Source organism: Gorilla gorilla, chromosome 6 (genome assembly GCF_029281585.2).
Source record: "Gorilla gorilla gorilla isolate KB3781 chromosome 6, NHGRI_mGorGor1-v2.1_pri, whole genome shotgun sequence".
NCBI lineage: Eukaryota > Metazoa > Chordata > Mammalia > Primates > Hominidae > Gorilla > Gorilla gorilla.
In genome coordinates, this window is record NC_073230.2 from 13072748 (window position 1) to 13088054 (window position 15307).

At 45.1% G+C, this 15307-nt stretch overlaps 1 protein-coding gene across 2 annotated transcripts in view; it reads right to left on the reverse strand.

Annotated features, from left to right (window-relative positions):
- Window positions 1-15307, reverse strand: part of RNF216 (ring finger protein 216) — a 164238-nt gene that overhangs the window by 20205 nt on the left and 128726 nt on the right. For both annotated transcript variants that reach the window (XM_031013013.2, XM_031013012.2), the window contains exons 14-15: window positions 12117-12214; window positions 928-1150 (exon numbers count right to left, since the gene is read on the reverse strand). In XM_031013013.2, the coding sequence (XP_030868873.1) occupies window positions 928-1150; window positions 12117-12214 (321 nt within the window). The remainder of the gene's footprint in view (window positions 1-927; window positions 1151-12116; window positions 12215-15307) is intronic.

A 15307-nucleotide genomic window follows, 5' to 3' on the forward strand; every position in this document is an offset into this window, starting at 1 on the left:
ATCTTTGTTTATGATGTCATTTGCCAGTGAGAATTTATGATTTTTTAGTCTGGCCTTGATGTAATGCTAAGAAAAACCTTATCTTCTCCAAGATTATAAAAGTCATTCCCTTCATGCTGTCCTCTCTCTCCCCAGCGTAGTAGCTAGTGTGACCTTGGAAACATAGCCCCTACAATGCCCTGAAAGGGCTCTCATCACACTCCAGATCTGAGGCCGGCCCCTGGGCCAATCGCTGTCACCTCCCTGTGGCTCTCCACCTGCAAACCTCACCCACTTTCTTTCCGATCCCCAAACAGACCCTATGTGTTTAATTTCCTTGCCAGCCTTGCTCCTCCTCTAAAATACTGTATTTTTAAAGCTTAAGTCAAGAAGAAATATTTGATTTGATTCCTTAAATGTCTTTTCACCATCTACAGATACCATATAATGATTTATGTTAATAGAGTTGTTAATATTAAACCATCATTGCATTTCCAGAACAAACTCACTTGGTCATGCTTTCTATTTGCTAATATTTTATTTAGATAATTTAAAATCTAGATTATAAGTGAGTCTCATAAGAAAATCTGTAGTTTTCTTTGTTAGGGCTATCTCCGTCAGGCTTTGGAATCAGCGTTATGCTGGCTTTGAACAGATACATGTATAAGTTTCCTTACTTTGCTCTGGAATATTTCAGAGGGCACAGAGTTTTATTTTCTGAAGAATTAAAAGAATTTGCCTATAAAACTGTTAGGGCATGCTGCTTTGAGCAGCATGAGGAGTAGCTGATAATTACTTTCTCAAATTTTTTCTTTGGTTATCAGTCTATGTAATTTCCTATATTCTTCTCCTAAGTCAAATTTTGTTATGTATATTCAAAATATTTGTCATAAAAATATATTTCTATTTTCTCCCTATAAAGCAATAGGCAGCCATGTGTCTACTTACAGTGGGATCGGTCCAGAGAGAGCATCTTGAACACTCCTGGCAAGGGGCTCCTGGTGAGCGGGGATGTTGGCAGAAATGGTCATATCCATTAATAGAAACTCGACAGAGGTAGCACATCTGGGCACCACAGCGGCAAGACATGCGGTTGCAGCCTTCAGATTTGATGAGGCCAGTCCCACACTTGTGGCATTTTCTAATGCGGGCAGCAGTCATTTTTTCTTCACTGAAATAAGAAAACATAATTTGGAGCTGGGAGGGAAGATGAGGAGGAAAACAATACGGCCATTAAGCATTTATTTATTTTCACATAAAATGATCACTTACGGCTTTTTTGTGACATTAAAAAGTGAAAAGAGCCTAGGTTTTGCAGTCTGAGAACTGCTTCAAAGTTTTAATTGTATGACCTTCGGTAAATTACTCACCTGCCTGGAGACTCAGTTTCCTCATTTTTAAACTGTGAAAACACAACTTTCTCATGGTGTTTTGAGGATTACAGACAAAATATAAAGCACCCTGGCATAGTGCCCAGTACTTAGCATTTAGAAAAGGACTACTCTATTTGTTATAGGAATCCCTGTAGGCTTAAAATGGAGAGAACAGGCTGAGCATGGTGGTGCACGCCTGTAATCCCAGAACTTTGAGAGGCCAAAGCAGGAAGATCATTTGAGCTCAGGAGTTTGAGACCAGCCTGACCAACATGGTGAAACCGTCTCTACTAAAAATACAAAAATTTGCCAGGCGTGGTGGTGCACACCTGTAATCCCAGCTACTTGGGAGGTTGAGGCAGGAGAATCGCTTAAACCCAGGAGGTGAAGGCTGCAGTGAGCTGAGACCGTGTCACTGCACCCCAGCCTATGTAACAGAGCGAGACTCCATCTTAAAAAAAAAAAAAAAAAAGAAAGAATGAACACATTGTCAAGGAGATGAGATTTAGATAAAGTGCATTTAGTACTATTACCTTAATGAGTCACCTCTGTAGTACATCCGTTTATGATTTTAGTTACTCAGCAACTGTGAAGACACTACTCAACGTTCTACTGTTTTTTTTTTTTTTTTTTTTTTTTGAGACAGTGTCCTGCTCTGTCACCTAGCCTGGGGCACAGTGGCTCCATCTCAGCTCACTGCAACCTCCGCCTCCCCGGGTTCAAGAGATTCTCCCACTTCAGTCTCCCAAGTAGCTGGGATTACAGGCGCCCACCACCATGCCCAGCTAAATTTTGTATTTTTAGTAGAAATGGGGTTTCACCATGTTGGCCAGGCTGGTCTGGAACTCCCGACCTCAGGTGATCCACCTGCCTCGGCCTCCCAAAAGTGCTGGGATTACAAGTGTGAGCCACTGTGCCTGGCCTATTTTTTTTGAGACTCACTGCAACCTCCATTTCATGGGTTCAAACGATTCACACGTCTCAGCTTCCCAAGTAGCTGGCATCACAGGTGCACGCCACCACATCACCACACCTGGCTAATTTCATGCCCGGCCATTTTTTGTATTTTTAGTAGAGATGAGGTTTCACCATGTTGGCCAGGCTGGTCTCAAACTCCTAACCTCAAGTGATCCGCCTGCCTCGGCCTCCCAAAGTGCCGAGATTACAAGCATGAGCCACTGCGCCCGGCTAGACTCAAGGTTCTAATGAAAAACTTTTCAATTTGAAAAGCTATGTGCCCAAACACAACTGCAATTTTCTACAGCACAAACCTTCTCTGTGAGAGCACCCTGAGGCTGAGGTGTGGCTTTAAGGTGTGGCACTCCAGTTGCCTGGGGCTGGCTGACTTTCCCTGGGAAGCTTCTCAGGGAGAGAAGAGGCTGTAAAGAATTAAGGTTACAGTCTTTTCATGAAGGCTTGGAAAGGGGGTCTATTTGCTTGCTCATCCGATCTGTCTGGCACTGACATGAAATAATAATGGGTATGGAGGGAGAAGAAAAGGCTCTCCTAAAATGGACAGAGGAATACATAAAGCATGCCTGCAACTCAACATTGCTGAAATGTTAAACAGCTATTCAATATTGCACAAATGTCCACTCAAGTCCTTTGCTTCTGCATTTGTAAGAGTAGTACTGGATAGGGCCAGAATGGAGCTTTATTATGGGATGTGGTGACTACCTAGCCAGTAATATAAAAGTGAAAAATGGGGAAAAATCATGGTTGATTCCTTCAGATGAAAGGTGGTTTGGCAACTAGATTTTCAACCAGGCAGGAAACACAGCCCCGCAGGATGTGCTCCCGGGGCAGGACAGGAAGAGAAGTCGGAGCTGTGACTGTGGTTGCTGACCTTGCACTCACACAGGAAGGCTCAGGGCCTCTTCTATGCAGCCAGCGACAGCCCAGACTCCTGTAGTTATCTGTGCTCACCACCAGCCAGTGTGTGGGTAACTCCTCTCTGGGAGCCATATTCTGATGGTGGCATATGCCATGCCCTTCAGATCTCAGCCCGTCCCCTTTGTGAGCGTGAAGATGCATGTGTGTATGCATTCTTTTGCTGTGGTAAAATGCACATAAAATTGACTTTTTAAACCACTCTAACGTATACAATTCAGGGATATTTTGAGTATTCACGATGTTATACAATCAACATCACTATCTAGTTCCAAGAGACTTTTATAACCCCAAAAGGAAACCCTGTACCCATTAAGCAGGCATTCCCCATTCCTCCTTGCCCTGCAACCCACAGCGTGCTTTTGGGCTCTACAGATTGCCATTCTGAGGCTAGGCAAATGCCCATATGCCTCTGATATTTCATAAGAATGGAAATCACACGTGTGTTTTTGTGCCTTTTTTCACTTAGTGTGTTGTTTTCTAGGTTCACCTATGTTGTAGCATGTATCGATACTCCATTCCTTTTCATGGTTGGATAATATTCCATTGTATGAATATATCACATTAGTTTATTCATGAGTTGATGGATTGAGTTATTTTTGCTTTTTGGCTGGTGTGAATTGTGGTTAAATGAACATTCCTGCACAAGTTTTATATGGACACTTGTTTTCACTTATGTTGGGTGAGTACCTGAGAGCGGATCTGCTGGGTCATATGGTAATTCTATGTTTAACTTATTGGGGAAAGCCAACTGTTAACTATGGCGGCTACACTATTTCTATTCCCACCTCAATGTATACTGGTGTCATTCTTTCTATATCTCTGTCAAGACTTGTTATTTTCCATCGCTTTCATTATAGTCATCCTAATACGTGTGAAGTGGTATCTTATCATAGTTCTGATTTGCATTTCTGTAATGACTAATGACGTTCAGCATGCTTTCATGTGCTTGTTGGTCATTCGTACATCTTTCTGGAGAAATATCAATTGATATTGTTTGCCCATTTTTTTTTTTGAGACAGAGTCTCACTCTGTCATCCAGGCTGGAAAGCAGTAGTGTAATATCAGCTCACTGCAACTTCCGCCTCCTGGGCTCAAGTGATTTCCCACCTCAGCCTCCTGAGTAGCTGGAAATACAGGCTTACACCACCATGCCCAGTTAATTTTTAAATTTTTTGTAGAGACTGGGTTTCACCATGTTGTCCAGGCTGGTCTTAAACTCCTGGGCTTAAGCTATCTGCCCGACCTTGGCCTCTCAAAGTGTTGGGATTACATGCATGAGCCACTGTGCCTGGCTGTTTGCCTATTTTCTTTTTTTCTTTTTTTTTTGAAACGGAGTCTTGCTCTGTTGCCCAGGCTAGAGTGCAGTGGTGTGATCTTGGCTCACTGCAACCTCCACCTCCTGGGTTCAAGAGATTCTCTAGCCTTAGCCTCCTGAGCAGCTGGGACTACAGGCACATGCCACCACGCCTGGCTAATTTTTGCATTTTTAGGGGTTTCATCATATTGGCCAGGCTCATCTCGAACACCTGATCTCGTGATCCACCCGCCTCAGCCTCCCAAAGTACTGGGATTACAGGCATGAGCCACCGTGCCCCGCCTGTTTGCCTATTTTCTGATTAGGCTGTTCTCTTACTGCTTTCAAGATTTTCTACGTCTTTGGCCTTGAACAGTTTGACTGATGTGTCGTGGTGTGGACTTCTTTGAGTTCATCCTACTTGGAATTCATTCAGCTTCTTGGATGTATAGACTCTTGTTCTTCATCAGATTTGGGAAGTTTTCAGCCATTATTTCTTCAATATTCTTTCTGTTCATTTTGCTCTCTGCTCTTCTTTGGGCTTCCCCTTAATGTGAATATTGGTACATCAGATGATGTTCTACAGGTCCCTTAGGCTCTATTCACTTTTCTTCATTCATTTTTCTTTCTGCTCCTCCAATTGCATAATTTCAACAGCCGTCTCTTCAAGATCTCTGATTCTTCTGCCTGCTCAAATCTGCTATTGAATTCTTCTAGTGTATTTTTCATCTCAGCTATTCTAATTTTGGGGTACAGAATTTCTGTTGGTTTCTTAATTTTTCTTTTTTTTTTTTTTTGCAACAGAGTCTTGCTCTGTCGCCATGCTGGTGTGCAGTGGCGCAGTCTCAGCTCACTGCAACCTCCATCTGCCGGGTTCAAATGATTCTCCTGCTTCAGCCTCCCAAGTAGCTGGGACTACAGGCGCCCACCACCACACCAAGCTAATTTTTGTGTTTTTAGTAGAGACAGGTTTCACCATGTTGGCCAGGCTGGTCTTGAACTCCTGACCTCAAGTGATCCGCCCACGTTGGCCTCCCAAAGTGCTGGGATTACAGGCGTGAGCCACTGCGCCTGGCTGGTTTCTTAATTTCTATCTATACTCTCTACTTGTTCATACACTGTGCTCCTGGTTTCCTTTAGTTCTTTGCCCATGGTTTCACCTGGCTTTCTGAGCATAGTTAAGACAGCTGATTCAAAGCATTTGTTTAGTATGCCCAATGTGTCCTCAGAGATGGTTTCTATCAACTACTTTTTTCCCTGTGAATGGGCCATACTTTCCTGTTTGCTTTATAAATTGTTGTTGAAAACTGGGTGTTTTGAATATTATACTGAGAAGAGTCTAGAAATCAGGTTGCTTTTTGTATGGTTTGAGATTGTTTAGTGACTTTTAAAAATTATTTTTGTAAATTAGCCGGGCATGGTGGTGCATGCTTGTAGTCCCAGCAACTCTTGAGGCTGAGGCATGAGAATCACTTGAGTCCAGAGGTGGAGGTTGCAGTGAGCTGAGATCGCATCATTGCCACTGCACTCCAGGCTGGGTGACAAGGCAAGACTCCATCCCAAAACAAAACAAAACAAAAGGAAAAAAAAAGGGGGCCAGGTGCCGTGGCTCACGCCTGTAATCCCAGCACCTTGGGAGGCAGAGGCGGGCAGATAATGAGGTCCGGAGATCGAGACTATCCTGGCTAACATGGTGAAACCCCATCTCTACTAAAAATACAAAAAATTAGCTGGGTGTGGTGGCACACAACTGTAGTCCCAGCCACTCAGGAGGCTGAGGCGGGAGAATCGCTTGAACCTGGGAGGCGGAGGTTGCAGTGAGCCAGGACTGCAGCACTGCACTCCAGCCTGGCAACAGAGAGAGACTCGATCTTAAAAAAAAAAAAAAGAAAGTTATTTTTGTAAAGACTATTCCTTGTTATGTGTGGTCACTGAAGTCTCTGTTGTATTAGCTTAGTAGTCAATGCTAGAAAAAAAAAAAATGAAAGAACCAATCCTCCCATCCTGATCTTTGCAGTTGGAGTACTCTGAGTTGACTCAGCCAGGTCATCTGTAACTTTCTTAGTTTTTGAGTTCCTGTTAATACAGAACCTAAAGCTCAGTGTGAGGTGAAAGCCTAGGGTCTTGGGTTTTTCTGAGCATGTGTTGAGCCCTAGACATGTAGGTAGTCTTCTAGATCTGTCTTGGCTTGCCCATGTGTTACTCATTGCCTCAGGCAGCTGCAGCTGGTACATGCCTCCAAATGCTTTCAACAAAATCCACTGGGAGGCTGTTTCAGCCCTGAGGAAGTTGTGAAAGGTGAAAAAAAAAGGGAAAAAGTTGCCTCTGGCAGTTTTTGCCAGGTTAATTCTTGCTCTGGTGGGAGATAGGAGTTTTTGGAATTCCCTCCATTGTCATGCTTTTGTAATGTCACTCCCTTGAGTGTATTTTTTGAGAACTAAAGTTTGGTGAATAATGCAGCTGACTTGCCATGTCCACATCTGAAACCTTCATTTTCTTTCTTTTTCTTTTTTTTTTTTTTTTGAGACAGGGTCTTGCTCTGTTGTTCAGGCTGGAGTACACTTGTACAATCATGGCTCACTGCAGCCTCGAACTCCTGGGTTCAAGGGATCCTCCTGCCTCAGCCTCCCAAGTAGCTGGGACTACAGGCACGTGCCACCATGCCTGGCTAATTTTTAGATTTTCTGTACAGAGAGGGTCTCACTTTGTTGCCCAGGCTGGTCTTCAACTCCTGGGTTCAAGCAATCCTTCCGCCTTGGCCTCCCAAAGTGCTGGGATTACAGGTGTGGCAGCCATTCATTTTCCTATACTTAATCTCTCCCACTCCTGGTTCTTTGGGTTAGCTCGTATAGTTTTATCACCCAAGCTAGAAGCCTGAGAATCATTCTAGACTCCTTCTGCTCTTACTTCCCATATCTATCAGCTACCAAGACCTGTTGATTTTACATCTTAAATATTTCTTAAATTTATCCCCTCTTCTCCATTTACAATACTACAAACCTATTTTGGAGCCCTATGATAGAGTGGCTTAGACTACTGTAACGGCCTTCTAAATTTTCTCCTTTATTCAAGTCTTGCTTTCTTTAAAGCTACTTGCCCTGTAGCCACCAAAATCATGTAACTTAGGCCATGACATTCATTTGCTTAGAAGTATTTCACGGTGGGCCACCCAGACACTGCACAGCTCTGGGTGTTTTGTAATGTGAGATGCACAGAGCCACTTGTGAAATGTTCTCACCAAAAACATTTGAGTGAGAACCTAATCAAGCCTTTAGATCTATTTTTTTTTTTCTTGAGATGGAGTTTTGCTCTTCTTGCTCAGGCTGGAGTGCAATGGCGTGATCTCGGCTCACCATAACCTCTGCCCCATAGGTTCAAGTGATTCTCTTGCCTCAGCCTCCTGAGTAGCTGGCATTACAGGCATGCACCACCATGCCTGGCTAATTTTGTATTTTTAGTAGAGACAGGGGTTTCTCCATGTTGGTCAGGCTGGTCTCGAACTCCCGACCTCAGGTGATCCGCCTGCCTCAGCCTCCCAAAGTGCTGGGGTTACAGGCGTGAGCCACTGTGCCTGATTAGATCTAAATTTTAATTTATAGAAAATTCAAGGGACAGGCCAGGCACGGTGGCTCACGCCTGTAATCCCAGCACTGTGGGAGGCCAAGGCAGGCAGATCATGAGGTCAGGAGATCGAGACCATCCTGGTTAACACGGTGAAACCCCGTCTCTACTAAAAATACAAAAAAATATTAGCCAGGCATGGTGGCGGGCACTCATAGTCCCAGCTACTCGGGAGGCTGAGGCAGGAGAACGGCGTGAACCTGGGAGGCAGAGCTTGCAGTGAGCCGAGATAGCGCCACTGCATTCCAGCCTGGGTGACAGAGTGAGACTCTGTCTCAAAAAAAAAAAGAAAAAAAAAAAAAAAAAGAAAAAAGAAAAAAAGAAAACGCAGGGGACAGAAGAATAAGTTAAATGATACCACGAGAAACCAGCCAACTCTAGAAGACATTCTACAGGCCAATTATCAAATGCAATGAGTCTCATTTGGCTCCTAACCTGAACAAACTAAGTGCAGTACACATGTAAAGCTAATTTGAGATAATTAGTGGAACTGTGAAGTTGGTATGAGAAATCAAAGACTTAAAATTTCAATTTTAGTTTTGTTAGTGGTCATAAAGGTAAGTGCTATATAAGAAAAAAAGGTTTTATGGGTGAAATGACATGCTGTCAGGGATTTGGATTTGCTTGAAAACACTATAGCAGTTTAAAAACAAGAAAGTGACGGCCGGGCGGGCGTGGTGGCTCATGCCTGTAATCCCAGTACTTTGGGAGGCTGAGGTGGGGGGATCACTTGAGGTCAGGAGTTCGAGACCAGCTTGACCAACCACGGCCGACAAAGTAAAACCCCATCTCTACTAAAAATCCAAAAATTAGCTGGGCGTGGTAGCAGGCGCCTGTAACCCCAGCTACTCGGGAGGCTGAGGCAGGAGAGTCGCTTGAACCTGGGAGGTGGAGGTCGCAATGAGCCGAGGCACTCTAACCTAGGTGACAGAGGGAGACTCTGTCTCCAAAAGAAAAAAAAAAAAAGACAGAAAGAAAGGGAGGGAGGATCACTCAAGCTCGGGAGGTCAAGGCTAAGGTTAGCTGTGATTGTGCCATTGTATTCCAGCCTGGATGACAGAATAAGACACTGTCTCAAGGCGAGAAAAAAAACGTTTTGACATTTGGCAGGATTCTGTTGCTCTTTGGTCCCAGAGGGGCTATATGATAAGGAAAGGCAAGTTGAAGCCCCTGGAGCACCCTCTCTCTAAAAAAAACCACATCACCAGATTCCTTTGGGCATCTTCAAGACTGGCACCACCATCAAAGACTTCTAAGATGCAGAGGCGATGATTCTTTCACATCTCTTTTTCCTTCTCATTTGGCTTGTACAGAAGAATGGCTCTTGGAGGACAGTGTATTACTTCTAAGCCTCACCAGATGCTGACTAAATGTGGCTGCTGTTTTAGATATCATCTCTCACCAGAACAAACGGCCCCTGGCAACTGGTATGCTGCGAATGATTTGGAAAATGCTTTTCCTGTCTGTTCGATAATGAGAGAACACCAGCAGCCAGTGAGGACCTTGATTGTGTCGTTCAATAGGATAACACACCGTTCTACTTGAACGACATGCAGATAGAACCTGGTGAACAGGAAGTAGCAGGTATGGTAGTATGTATTAATATGCTACATGAATGCCAGAAGGTTAGAGAGAGAAATCCCTTGAATGTAGGAATGTGTCATCTCTACGAAGTTCTGGTGGTCTGGAGGTCAGGCATGTATATCATGATATCCCTTCCAAAGCTAGGCTCATGACAGAAGCATCCTCTATCACTAAGGAAGAAGCCCAACATTTGGGAGGCTGTTTTTGATTTTTGGAATCAACATATATCACATTTGGATGTTCTGCTCTTATCCACTTACTGCTGATCTAAAAGGCTGCCAGGTTTAAATAGGACCCAGTGGTGGGCTATGTGTGGCAGACCAAGACGCTGAGCGGAACCAGTGCCAGGAACCGATAGGACAATCAGAATGAAGGCTGTGCTTTGTAAGTAATTCTCCTTCCAAGAAACATCTCACAGCCTGCTACTGAGTCCTGTAGTAGTCCAGATGCCTTACCACAGGGCTGCATTCCCTCCTGGAGGCCTGAGGAGAGAGTATCTTTGCTGCTCATTTGGGTTGTCTGCAGAATTCAGTTGAGGCTGTAGGACCGGGGTCTCTATTTTCTTGGTGGCTGTCAGCTGAGGGTTTTCCCAACTTCTACAGGCTACCTCAATCCTTGGCTCATGGCCACCTTCATCCATCTTCAAAGCCAGCAACAGGGGGGTCAAGTCCTTCTCATGCTTGTTTGACTCTTCGTCCCATACTAAGGGCTTTCTGCTTTTAAGGATTTGTAATTAGACTGGGTCTACTCGGATAATCCAGATAACCTCCCCATCTCAAGGTCCTTAACCATACAACCAAGGGCAAATCACATGGGCCTCAGCCGCCTCATCTGTAGAGAATAATGGTACTCACCTGTGCTGCATACTTGGGAAACTGCCCAAATTGCCACTGCCCACTTCATTTTCTGAGTACCAAACTCCTTCCATATCCTTCATATTTAAACTGGACATAAAGTCACCCAACTACAGGCTACATACGGTGCTTGCCTTGCCCACGTGACAATCTAGACCAATGCAATACGAGCGGAAGTGAGATATATGTATATAATTCCTGTATCACTTATAACATAAAGTAAAGCTGCCTGCTTGGCAAGTTGTCTTTTTCCCACTTTCTTTGGGTTTGAGTGTAAATGTGGCCACAACCTAGTTACAATCATGCAGAAGAGAATATCACCTTCAGGGAAGGGTGAAGCAGTTAGACAATCTTCTCTTTTTTTTTTTTGAGTTGGAGTCTCGCTCTGTCGCCCAGACTGTAGTGTTGTAGTGGTGCGATTTTGGCTCACTGCAACCTCTGCCTCCCTGGTTCAAGCAATTCTCTTGCCTTAGCCTCCCAAGTAGCTGGGACTACAGGTGCGTGCCCACCACTCCTGGATAATTTTATTTTTTATTTTTTGTAGAGATGAGGTTTTACCATATTGCCCAGGCTGGTCTCAAATTCGTGAGCTCAAGCGATCTGCCTGCCTTGGCCTCCCAAAATGCCAGGATTACAGGCCTGAGCTACCCTGCCCAGCTGTGAGACAATCTCTGAATAACGTCAGGAGATAGATATGCACCCTCAGCTGCATGGTAAGGCTAGATTGTTATGAGAGAAGAGAAAGAGATTTCAGTATTACTTCAGTCATTGCATTCTTTTTTTCTTTTTTTTTTTGAGACGGAGTCTCGCTCTGTTGCCAGGCTGGAGTGCACTGGCGCAATCTTGGCTCACTGCAACCTCCGCCTCCCGGGTTCAACTAATTATCCTGCCTCAGCCTCCAGAGTAGCTGGGATTACAGGCAAGCGCCACCATACCCAGCTAATTTTTGTACTTTTAGTAGAGATGGGGTTTCACCATGTTGGCCAGGATGGTCTCAATCTCCTGACCTCGTGATTTGCCAGCCTCGGCCTCCCAAAGTGCTGGGATTACAGGCGTGAGCCACTGCGCCTGGCCTGCATTTTAATAAGTGAGTATTTGTAACGTGGGCAGCCACATAGTACTATACAAGTAATGGTTATTATTATCACAGGCCTATCATTTTGTATTCTGGAGGTGGGCAATTCTACTTAGGTCTCAGGCCAACAGTTTCCTATAACACAGACATAAGCAACACTAGTGCAGTCTAAGTTAATTAAAACGCGTTACTTGCTTATTTAGAAAATAAGGAAAAGGGGGACCATCATTTATTGAATTCATAGTTTGTCTTCTGAAATAACTCCATGAGGCTGCAGAGATGAGGAAACAGAGGCTCAAGGGTTAGATTACTTCCCCAAGATCACTCCAGACTGGGGTGGCTCAAGCGTGTTCTTCCGACAACAGTATGCCCTCTCTACCAAAAAGCAGGTTAATGGGGAAGTTGAGAATCAGCCCATAGCCCCTCTGAATTCTGTTACTCACATAGAGGTACGGTACTTGATGTCGTCTTTTTCAGCCAGCTCTTCACAGGTGAGGCCATTATGTTCTTTCCAGAGTCCCTGACACTTCCTACAGGTTTCCTGGGGATAAAGGACAGACACAAAGACAACTCCTGGTGAGTGGACACCACAGAAGTCCCTGTTCAACAAAAGGGATATGAAATGAGCTTTACTTGGCTTGAATTCTTTCACAGGATGCCTCTCCTTTTCAGGGGGGATATTTCTAAAGACATCTTTTAATAGAAAAGGTTAAGAGGAGGTAGGGCTAGGTGGCTGATGCCTGTAGTACCAGCACTTTGGAAGGCTGCGGCAGGCCAGGAGTTTGAAACCAGCCTGGGCAACAGAGTGAGACCTTGTCCCTTAAAAAAAAGAGAAAGAGTTGAGGGAGGAGAGGGGAGTGGTAAGAATCATTAGAAGGACGCACAAGGAAAAATTTCTCTCCCTAGATCAATAGGAAGTGTTGCTCCCATCACCTAATTTGCATAAGCCTTTCTAAAATGCTCTGGGCCATCTGAAAAAACCAAAGGAGACGGATCTTGGGTAATCTTGGGTTTTTAAAACACAGTAGCACGAGCTGCTTGGCAGGGCCTGTTTGGATCTCGTTAATCTCTGCAAAATCCCTGTGCCCACAAGCTGGCGTCCAAAACTCGCTTCTACTGGATTGAAGAATGGCCTACTTCAGTTCACCAGGGGCTCCTAAGGGAGACTTTCCTCCACTGCTCATCACTCATCGGCATGGATGTCACCCTTAAAAGTTTCACTTCATATATAAACACGCATCTTAAATAATCACCACCTTTATTCTGGGATCCTTCATCGTTTATAAAATGCTTTCATATGTGCCAGAAACTATCCCACATCGGTAAGAATAATTTAAAGAGCCAGGCGCGGTGGCTCACACCTGTAATCCCAGCAATTTGGGAGGCCGAGGTGGGCGGATCACGAGGTCATGAGGTCGGGAGATTGAAACCATCCTGGCTAACACAGTGAAACCCTGTCTCTACTAAAAATACAAAAAAAAATTAGCTGGGCGTGGTGGCGGGCGCCTGTAGTCCCAGCTACTCGGGAGGCTGAGGCAGGAGAAAGGCGTGAACCCGGGAGGCGGAGCTTGCAGTGAGCCGAGATCACGCCACTGCACTCCAGCCTGGGTGACAGAGCAAGACTCTGTCTCAAAAAAAAAAAAAAAAAAAAAAAAAGAATTAAAAAAAATGTTAATCCAATGATCACAGGCATTAAATGGAAATTATAACCCTAATAGGTTACAGTGAAGGAAAACATAGTATTGTCAGTTTTAAGTGGGGGCCCTGATCTAGTCTGGGGAGATGGTGAAGGCTTGAGGAAGTGAGGCCTGAGATCCAAAGGACAAGTCAACGATGAATAGGGTGGCGAAAACAGATCAACACTCCAGACAATGGGCAGCAAGAGAAGACTCTGGCAGGCAAAGCCGGGCATGTTCAGTTCCTATGGCTGGACTGCAGAGAGTGAGCATGGCCCTGGAGGCCTGCAAGCACCAGACCAGGCAAGGCCTTGAAGGGCATGATGAGCAGTTTTTTCTTTATCCTATGAGCACTAGGAAGCCACCAAAAGGTGCCAAGTACGGAAGTAACACGATCAGGTATGTCTTTTAAAAAAAATCATTCTGGGTGGAAAACATTGGAGGGAGGAAAGAGTGAACGTGCAAAAGACAGAAGCTAGTAAAGCCACTCAGGAGAGAGGCCATGAAGGCCCAGACAAGGGTGGTGGGCAAGGACAGGAAGAAAAGGGGACTGACTTGAGAGCAAGGAAGGAAGTAAGACTGGTGGGTGTAGAGATGAGTCGCCGTGCCTGGCCCTTTGGTACATTCTGAATTTTATACTATATGTGTACTATCTAATAAAAAGAATTTAAAAAGGGAGAAAAATGGAACAGATTGCTGAGGGAGCTGAGAACCTGACCCTTCTGGTGGGATGTCGTAAAAAGCCTCAATCAGGGTGGGCATGGTGGCTCACACCTGTAATTCCAGCACTTTGGGAGGCCAAGGCAGGCAAATCATTTGAGGTCAGAAGCTTGAGACCAGCCTGGCTAACATGGCGAAACCCCACCTCTAATAAAAATACAAAAATTAGTTGGGCGTGGTAGCTGGTGACTGTAATCCCAGCTACTTGGGAGGCTGAGGCAGGAGAATCACTTGAACCTGGCAGGTGGAGGCTGCAGTGGGCAGAGATGGCACCACTGCACTTTAGCCTGGGAAATACAGCCATACTCCGCCTCAAAAAAAAAAAAAAAAAAAAGGCTCAATCAATGGGCTAGGGTGGGTGGGGCAGAGAGGAGCTGACGGGACATACATTTAAACGCACTGCTTCCGAGGGATGCAGATATGCTCTGTTCCCCCACCTACATCCCATTCAGTAAACAAAGGTGATATATATTAGCGTGTCTAACTCTTACCCACCGAAACATACAGCGGCACAAACCCATTTTTATAAGAAACAAACCCTGTGCCTGACTATTGCAGGAAGCTGGAGGACAAACAACAGCTGGAGAATAGATGAGCTGATGTTTGGCTCCTAACCTCTAAAACAATGCCAACCCAGCCCCTTCCAGGAGTAACAGCTTGAAAACAATACATGGCATTTAGATAGTTTTTAGCATTCCTGGCAATTCCGTTATTAATTCATGGGTCTTCCTCATAAGGGAAGAAACCCCATTTCTGAGGTGAGGCACAGGCCCACCAGGGCAAAATGACCTGGCCAAGCTGGAGCCAGGTGCATGTGAGGGCCACTGTGAGGGCCACTGTGAGGCCCTCTGCTCTGCTCACCCTCTACGTCACAGTGCTTCTTCTGTAGGTGAACGTGTGGGTTTTCAGCCAGGGCGCTTCTTACTGAAGGGCCCGAGGGTCCCAGAGAACATATCTGAAACGTCTTTTGAAAAGACTGTGTATGTAGCACTTTGGGAGGCCGAGGTGGAGGGATCACCTGAGGTCAGAAGTTAGAGACCAGCCTGGCCAACACGGAGAAACCCCGTCTCTACTAAAAATACAAAAATTAGCTGGACGTGGTGGCAAATGCCTGTAATCCCAGCTGAGGCAATCCCTGTGAGGCTGAGGCAGGAGAATTGCTTGAACCTGGGAGGCAGAGGTTGCAGTGAGCAGAGATCGCGCCACTGCACTCCAGCCTGGGCAACAGAGCAAGATTC